This window comes from Haliotis rufescens, unplaced genomic scaffold (genome assembly GCF_023055435.1).
Source record: "Haliotis rufescens isolate VD_foot unplaced genomic scaffold, xgHalRufe1.0.p SCAF_62, whole genome shotgun sequence".
NCBI lineage: Eukaryota > Metazoa > Mollusca > Gastropoda > Lepetellida > Haliotidae > Haliotis > Haliotis rufescens.
In genome coordinates, this window is record NW_025964353.1 from 1,107,501 (window position 1) to 1,117,500 (window position 10,000).

At 42.9% G+C, this 10,000-nt stretch overlaps 1 protein-coding gene across 1 annotated transcript in view; it reads right to left on the bottom strand.

Annotated features, from left to right (window-relative positions):
• The window catches only part of LOC124110849 (nucleoredoxin-like), an 8,873-nt gene extending 4,602 nt beyond the window's left edge, over positions 1–4,271 (bottom strand). Inside the window, exon 1 of the mRNA XM_046470305.2 lies at positions 4,055–4,271. Within this exon, the coding sequence (XP_046326261.1) occupies positions 4,055–4,160 (106 nt within the window). The 5' untranslated portion in view covers positions 4,161–4,271. The remainder of the gene's footprint in view (positions 1–4,054) is intronic.
• Positions 4,272–10,000: the final 5,729 nt, after the last annotated feature.

The window sequence follows — 10,000 nt, forward strand, 5'->3', positions numbered from 1 at the left end:
TTCAGACAAAGGAATGGCCTGGTTCAGATTTAATTAATTATTTAATTATGATATAGCTGGAATACGGTCGGCCACGGCGTATAACAACCTTCACTGACACGCCACCCGTATATAAACAATACAAACAGAGGCTTCACGGGAAGTCGATGTATATTGACAATGCAAATGAAAGAGTGTGCCCTGTATACGGACATCCATTGGGAAAACAAACAAACAAACATACGGAAAACATTTGGTTTACTCAGAGAGTCAGGTTACTCAGAGTTTTAATCTTATTGATCAGTTTACATTGCTTTCTGTTCGTATTGTTTTCGTTGGAAATGCCCTAATGTGATTTATGAAGGTAACATGAAAGGTAAAAACTACATGAAAGCGAGCTTGGTTTTATCCGGTATTATTTATCAGTATTACAGCGTTACATGTTGGTCGTGGGAGGGTCGGGTGGTCTTGCTGGGTGACTGGGTTGATATCGTGTACTCGTACCCTGACGACGTGCTCACAATATCGATCACTGGATTGTCTTGTCCAGACTTTATTATTTACAGGCCGCCGTCATATAGCTGGAATATTGCTGAGTGCGTCGTTAATCAACAAACCAACAACAACCATATATGTATCCCGGCGTAGGACATAGGTTCACACAATGTGTATATGCGGTGAATCGAACCGGGTCCACTGCGAGACGAACGCTGTATCGCGTCACACATCCACCTTCGTGGGATGACGAAAATGACGAGACGAGTTATATATTTCCATTTGAGTTTGTGTGGTGGAATAAAATATACTGAAAAACATTCCCACCCAACTAAATATTACAAACAAATTTCCCCCATTTCGTCACTCGCCAAAGGCAAACTACTTAAGCGACGACGGAAGCACTGCCGGGTAACCCATGACAACGAGTCTCAGGGTGAGTTGGCTGTCAATATCATACAAATAGTTAATCGTGACGAGGTCAACAAGGACCCTCGGGCCCGACTCTTGAGGTGGTCAGACCTCCGAAGGGGTCGGGTCCGAGGGTCCTTGTTTTCGCATATTGACTTCGTTGTTATACCGAAATTAACTTTAGGGCCTAAAGTTTAAATCTTAGAATCCATCCTCTGTTTCATTACAGTTACTTAGGGCACACTTTTTTAATTTTATGTTTGGCGGTTTTATTCCAGCACACACAAGTTCGGTTAAAATAAAATTACAAAAATAGACAGATAGCTTAGGCAATCACTTATTTATTGATTTATTTATATGAAAGTCATTCTGCCGTGGATTTCAAACTGCAGCTAGCTCTTTGAATCACTGTTTGTTTATTTGTTGTTTAACGCCGCACTCAGAAATATTCCACGCAATTTGGATACGATGACATGCATCAACCAAGTTAGCGAGCCTGACCACCCGATCCCGTTAGTCGCCTCTTACGACAAGCATAGGGCCCGTGAAGCGAAAAAATGTTAGCTCAGCTGCAAAGCGTACGAGACGCCATCTTGTTTTGTAGTAAACGAGTGAACATTCATCACGCGACAGGTCAATACTGATCATGTGACGAGTCAATATTCTCGGTCAGTGCCAGTCACATGATTTAGGGGTCGACATTGAAATGTATTGTTTCGTCACGTGGTACGGAGGTATAACAATTGCATATTACTACAGTTGTTTTATCAGCGATGGGTGTCCGCATTCATAACGGTTATTCTTCACGTTTGAATATTGCCCTCGCCTTTCCTTGGAAGTAAATCCGTATTAATGCTGCGGGTATTCGCCGAATGATAGTTCACAAATCGCTTACACTATAAACATCACCATATCGTAGCCTCTTGTCCGCTCTCACGCCGCCCAGAGAGCGGAAGGTCCGGGGTTCGATCCCCGACCGCGTCATACCAAAAGACGTTAAAAGATGGTACTTGTTGTTACCCTGTCTGGCGCTCGGCATTAAGGGGCTAAAACAAGGACTGGTCGGCTCGGAGTCAGTATACGGTGTCTGAGTGGGGTATTCATGTTAAACTGCGGCATGATGTCTCAGTAAGCTAGCACTATAAATCGGCATCAGTCCGGACTAGTACAAGCAGCCACACAAACACACACACGTACATGCACGTCGCTATATAAGTGCAATAATCTTGGACGCGACGTTAAACCCCATTTCACCTCACCTCGACGCTCTCACGCTGAACATGCGTTATGCGTTACCATGACGACAAGGGTGAATGAGGTAAGTAGCTTCATGGACTAATTCCCTTACACGCACAATAACCGGTTTATTTATTGTTCAAACAAAGTCTGCTTGATATATAAGCACTGATGCTGACTGAACGGCTTACGGGTCAACACAACCCCGACACTGCGTGTCAGTCAGCCATGGCTTTTCCCAAACAAGGAAATTAGTTGATATACATGACTGTGATAAGACAAGGCAATTCTCGTGTTATCAGTATGAAATGACATAGAGTTCATCTGTTAGGGCATGCCAGTTTGTCAACTGTAGTAGGGGGCACGGGTGGCCCTGTCGTCTAAGGCAGGCGCCGCGATTCGCTGTGCAGAGTTGCGTCCCTTGGGCAGACCAGAAACTATGACTGTGGGTTCGAATCCCGGTTCGCCCCGATTATGTTTCTAGGTTTGTCAGCACCATACCTGTGCTCGTGGGTTTCACCGAAGTGGTACACCTCTGAGAGCTGCATCACTTCGGGCTTTCCTCCCACATTAAGCTGACACGCCGCGATGTTACTGGAATACTGTTAAAAGCGGCGTTAAACCCAACTCACTCACTCAATCACTCACTCACTCACTCACTCAACTGTAATATGACATGCTTTAAGGAAATTGGAATGATATTTCTTTCAATACCGATTGAATAAGATTCCATGCCTCTATATTAAGATGTTTCCGGGCACATCACACATTAGATTCGAACCCGGGTTTTCTGAAGTACGAGCGAACACTTTAACCACTAGGCTACCCCGCCATCCCTTACATGATGCAGACATGTTCTGCAGACATGACGCCGGATACACCACGACAGCATTTGTAGAACCATCGGTTAAAAACAAATTCAGAACTATTTGAAACCTTGACCAGTTAATCTTAACTCTACAATACCTAGTAGTTCGAATCTATCTATCCAATGTCTGGATTGTCGAATCATTGGAAGGCGACTCCGGGTGAGAAAGGTACTATAGTAGAGGGGATTAACGGGATTGCTTGGACTTGGTTAATTGCGTGTCATCCTACCCCGATGGCGGGGGTTTGTTTGTTTCTTTGTTGTTTAAGGCCGAACTCAGCAATATTCCAGCTATATGACGGCGGTCTGTAAAAAACTGAGTCTGGACCAGACGATTCAGTGATTGACATCAGGAGCATATATCCATGCAATCGGGATACGATGACATGCACCAACCAAGTCAGCGAGCCTGACCACCCGATCACGTTAGGCGACTATATCACGGGATCACGTGGTCAGGCTCACTGACTTGGTTGATGCATGTCATCGTATATCCCAATTGCGTGGATATGATGTTTATATATCAATCACTGGATGTCTTATAAAGACAAACCTACCCACATCCATCCATCCATCCATAATACACACACACACACACACAGGACACACACACACGCACACACCGGACACACACACACACACACACCGGACACACACACACACACACACACACACACACACACACACACACACACACACACACCGGACGGAGAGAGAGAGAGAGAGACACACACACACACACACACACACACACACACACACACACACACACACACACACACACACACATACATACACACACACACACATAAATACATAGTGTATTACCTGTGTCAGCAATGCTCCACTGTACACATCGTCACAGCTGACACGTTCTATGATTAACCATCAATTCTTTAAATCACATTCACATTGCATTCTACATTCTCCTTCTCCACGTTTATGATCATAGATAACTTATAACATTAAACACAAACATAGTGTGACACAGCTGTCTTGTCAAAACTCGCGAGGATAGAGCGAGAGCGACAAGTATTGAGCCCTAGAATGAAGATCGTTACTTACCAACGTATTTCCCCTCGCCAGTGAAGAATGACACGTCTACTTTGTTCTTATGCTGGTCAAGTACATTCGTCCCAAAAAGCTCAGCGAGGTCGTATTTTCCGCTCATGTTTATAACCTTCCCGCCGCAGTTTTACAATGTTTGTGTCTGTTGACTGGAAGTCAAATACGTACAGAGGACACGGGTGACGATCTACGGCCTGAGTAACATGCGGCTGTTTATATAAGGGAGGTAACCGTAAACATGCTGAATCAGGTCTATCGATTTCATGCATGACACAACATGACTGCGTTGCAGATCCGCCCTATTTTCCGTGTATTTTTACAGTTATTATAGCGGAGAGTATGTTCTAAATCGAAAGGAAATTGTAATAATTTTCAAAGGTATTATCACAGTGACTATATTTTGTTATTGTTAGCATCATAAAAATGGAACTCTGATAAAACGTCAATGCGTGGTCGCTGCCTTCGAAAGACATAGTGCAATATATAGATTCTTCATTGTTTAGATTATGTTTTAAAATTATTGTAAATAAGTATTAATATAGAAAGGTACTGAATAGATGTGAAACACAACGTACAACGGCAAAACCTCTCAGTTATGAAATCCGTATCTGGCATGTAACGATTTGTGTCTGACAAACAGCTGTGAGCATTAAACTCTGATCATGTGATAAGCTGCATCCAGTCCACATCAGTAGAACACACCATGCATCAACAATACCGCAACTCCCGCAATAACATGGACAACCTGTAAATGAATTTCTCACAGGTGTTTTAAAATTGTACTTATTTACCAACCGAGAGACGGCAAGATGCACTGAGGCGTCAAGTCTTATTTAAAACCAATAACACATATGAATTCATGGAATAAATTCCACTCAACCAGTAAAGTAATATTATATAAAATGGGAATTTGTCGAATTCCGTATCACTGTGCACACGTCAATGTGATTAGCGCATGTCGCCGGTATATGCTGGTATATGCAGGTGTATTCTGGTATATGCGGGTGTATGCCGGTATATGCGGGTGTACACCGGTATATGCGGGTGTGAGCCGGTATATGCAGGTTTATGCCGTATATCCGGGTGTATGCCGGTATATGCAGGTGTATGCTGGCATATGCGGGTGTATGCTGGTATATGCAGGTGTATGCTGGTATATGCAGGTGTATGCCGGTAAATGCAGGTGTATGCTGGCATATGCCGGTATATGCTGGCATATGCAGGTGTATGCTGGTATATGCTGGTGTATGCCGGTAAATGCAGGTGTATGCTGGCATATGCAGGTGTATGCTGGTATATGCAGGTATATGCAGGTGTATGCCGGTATATGCGGGTGTATGCCGGTATATGCGGGTGTATGCCGGTATATGCAGGTACAGGTATATCGGGTCCAGGATGGGTTTTACTTGTTTAATGCTACTTTGAGTCAGCACGTGCCTATGTGGACGTTTATATCGACACCAGTATAGTGAAACAACTGTGACCTTGATGAATCGGCAGATATTAAGAAGCACGTGATGAACCTACAGAAGTGTACAGCCGTGAACATACATAAGACATGAGCGTCCAATGATAGCAGCGGAGCGTTCGACCCTGACAGTATTGATTCTATTGAATTACATTTCTGTGACGTATTCAGTGAGAAGTATAGTTAAACGGGTTCTGCGGGTGTGCCTAGGGAAGTCAGCGAACCTTGGAGAAAGTGTGAATACCGCACATAGATTTGAGAGTGCTATCATTTCAGGTAAACACAAATTTGTGACGTCAAATTGACGTCAAATTCACAGGATCATAATTAAACCGTGAACTGTCATGTTGCGATGTTTTACAGTTTCATATATCCAAAGACATGTCATTCTTATATCGATACACTTTACCACGACGACACGCGAGGCTACCTGTACTGTTACTATGGTAACAAACACGACCATCGGCTTCAGGGGCGGTGGGGTAGCCCAGTGGTTAAAGCGTTACGCCAAAGATCCGGGTTCGATTCCCGACATGGGTGCATTGTGTGTAGCCCATTTCTTATGTCCCCAGCCGTGATATTGCTGGAATATTGCTAATCGCGGTGTAAAACCCAACTCACTCACTCACCCCAGGGCTTCAGATTGAAAGCATTTCCTGATAAAGACGTGCGCGATCATCGATTGATTGTCATCTAATATATGCCGCAGTGGAAAAGGTCGTGGATATGTTGTGGTATGCATACGTCGGCCTAGTCCCTGGAGGCGTCGCTATTGATCTCAGTTGAATCTCAGGCTGATTAACCACGAATCCCCGGTAGCAGTGTTAATCGACGTGTTGTGATTACCTATTATGGCTCCACATGTTTGCAGCTATACCGCTGGGGTACAACGTTCACTGGTGCGAAAAGGGAAGAGTTGGGTTATACCAAGATGATATTTATTTACCACAAAAAGCACTTTATACACAGTTATGGGTCTAGAGGAGGGTGGGGTGGTGATGTTCATAGGATAGGAACCCAAATGACCAGACCAAAATAATATATTTTGTATTACTGAAATACCGACGAAGTTTCCCCCACCATTTATCATCTGAATTGTCCCACGCCCACGCCCACGCCCACGCCCACGCCCACGCCCACGCCCACGCCAACCTACCCACACCCGCATCTGCACCCGCAAATTCAGAATTTGAACCGACCTACCTTTAAATGAAAAATTACATCTATCATATGACGGATAGTATTATCGATGCGATGTTTACAGATGCAGAAGCCGTTATTTTTCTCTGGACAGTTTAAGAGACAGAGAGAACAAACACTCGCCCTCCAGGCGCATCACCAACAACACGCCACGTCGCATAATACGTGCCCGCCATCGGACTACGTCCATAGCAACTCCTATACCTTTACGTGGACGTTCGACAGCCATTAGAGTTGACATCGCATTGTGGAACGGGGACTAGGGCGGCGTTGTACAAACAATCTTAGCTTAGACAGTCGCATTTATTTACTTTATGTATTTATTTATTGTACCTGTTCCTTCTCAATGGTGTATATTACGCTAAGTTATGTATATATACTCATATATTATATACCTTATGTGAATGTAAGTTTAATGTTTTTAATAAGAACTATTCTTCATTTTTCACTCTCTCTTAACCCGTTTGGGTGGCGTTTGTTGTTGGTTGGTTGGTTTGTTGTTTAACGCCGCTCTCAGCAATATTCCAGCTATATGACGGCGGTCTGTAAATAATCAAATCTGGACCAGACAATCCAGTGATTGATATCATGAGCATCGATCCACGCAATTGGGATCGATGATATAGGGTAGCGTTTGTAAATGTGTTTCAATGTACCATGCTCCGCTGAGTTTTATCTTCTTTATGTACAAATGGTGAGGCACAAACAAACAACTTTGTATTGAATTGAATTGAATTGAAGTCTATAATAAGGTATGGGCGTTAGCGCTAAGATCGCTTTGTACAACGGCACCCTGGGCACTAAACAGCCACAGTGTTGAAATCTGGATATATTGATTCCTATACTCCTATACTCATTCCTCAGACCAGTGGGCCGTTCTCTGCCATTAGTGACGGTTCTTGTCTCGCATAAATAACGAACAATGCTAGATCCCAGCAGAAGTTTGTTTACAAAACAAGTCCATGCCACGCAGTCATGCCTGTGTGATCCTTAAGATGTGTGACGTATGTAGCCGTCAATAGTTGCAGATAAACATAACAACAGAATCAATAAATGGATTCTTTCGGAACTTATTTAAGTTAAAAACTGGAACCGTTGCAAGGATGGATATATCTCGGTCAATCAACGATCTTTCAATATTCATATTGTAATTACGAGACGTGTACAGTGAGCTGTTAAATCATTGTCTAATTAAGAAACGAAGAAAATGGTTGCTGAGGTTGTATTGATTACGATCTTCTTGAGCTTAAATATGCATAGAATATGAAAGACATTCTCAAATGTGTCTATTCGTGCGGATATCTGAAACCATACAGTTTCAAAGAGTATGCATTGCGTATAACGTACCTAAATATACAGCACAAAGATAGAATACGTACGGGGCGGTCGGGTAGCCTAGTGGTTAAAGCGTTGGCTCGTCACGCCGAAGACCCGGGTTCGATTCCCGACATGGGTACAATGTGTGAAGCCCATTTCTGGTGTCCCCCGCCGTGATATTGCTGGAATATTGCTAAAAGCGGCGTAAAACTATACTCACTCACTAGAATACGTACAAGTAACGTGGTCCCGCTTACGATCAGCCATTACGTTTCAGGTTGCTTTCTTGCCAAATGTTTCAATCAGATTTGACTTTTATATGTTATTACAAAATTGTTCCTATTGTGCAATTCTTAGTGTTGAAATGTCCAGACTGTGTGACCGCCTCCGTTGTCTAGTGGTAGAGCGTCCGCCCGGAGAAGGTCCGGGGTTCGATCCCAGGCCGCGTCATACCAAAAGACGTTAAAAGATGGTACTTGTTGTTACCCTGTCTGGCGCTCGGCATTAAGGGGCTAAAACAAGGACTGGTCGACTCGGAGTCATAATACTGTGTCTGAGTGGGGTATTCATGTTAAACTGCGGCATGGTATCTCAGTGAGCTAGCACTATAAATCGGCATCAGCCCGGACTAGTACAAGCAGCCACACACACACGTGCATGCACGTCGCTATATAAGTGAAATAATCGTGGATGCGACGTGTTAAACCTAATTCCACATCACCTCCTGACTTTGTGATATTTTCTTACAGTAAAATCATCAAAGGTTGCGGCTAATGACTTTAATATTAATAGAAGAAATCAGTACACACCTGTTCACATGGACAATGTCATGATAAAAAGCCCAGAAGCCATTATGATAAATCGCAATCATGCAGGTTTATTTTGTAGGTTTACCATTTTATCTAAACAAGGACAAGAAGTCACAGTATCTAAGCCAGTTCGAACATACCGCAATACTGATATCAGTTGTGAAACACGGCTATAGTTCTTGAAGGAGGGTACCAACTTTCATGATCATCACAAACGTCCTGAGTGAGTGAGTGAGTGAGTCGGCTTCACTCATTGTATCAATAGGGGCCTTCGGCGTGACGACGGTTATAGTGCCCGGATGTTGTGCCTGGTTCTGTTACTGAGCTGCTGCACGATCAGCTGTTACGTCGTGATCACCATCAGCACGGACTTCTATATATAGGTCCGTGCCACCAGCGTGTCCGCATTGATGACTTGACGGAATGACAGCTGACAGTTACATTACATGTTCGATCATCAACGATTAGAATGAGATTGTATGCCAAATTTGATTCGCTGTAGTTGACATTGACCATGCCTGTCAATACACTCAAATACGTTGGGTTTGTTATGTGTTAACTTAAACTTTAGGGGAATTCATTATTGAATCTAGAACTGGCATTTGTTTTTTAGCTGATATATGACCTCAAGCGATTGGGAAGTGTATTCAAAAGATGTAAATTTGGACCATTTAACAAAAACAGAAATGAAACGGTTTTGACAGAAACGGTGACGGAATGTACACAATGGAAGGATAAAGACATTTGGTACTTTCGAACTTTTATTTAAGTACTAATGTGTATGTGTATCAACTATTAGAATATGTTAAAATGATTATCTTTAAGAATGCCATAGAAGCAAACACTTGAGCATCTCACTGTCGTTACAACATATACGTGTTACAAGCTGCAAAGTTGGAGAACGAGATCACAGATTAAAGGCCACACTGAATTCCAATATATCCTAATCAAGGCTTTATAAACATTTCCTGTCGCTCTTATTATTGGTGTAAATGGATATTAACCTATAAGAAAGTCCCAGCGTCCAAACCGTAACAATATACATGTATGTCCATACAATACAATACCAGGGTAATTCAATGGCAAAAAATATAATTAATTTAGAACAATGACTGGATCACGTATATTTTAGACACTTTTCCACTTTCA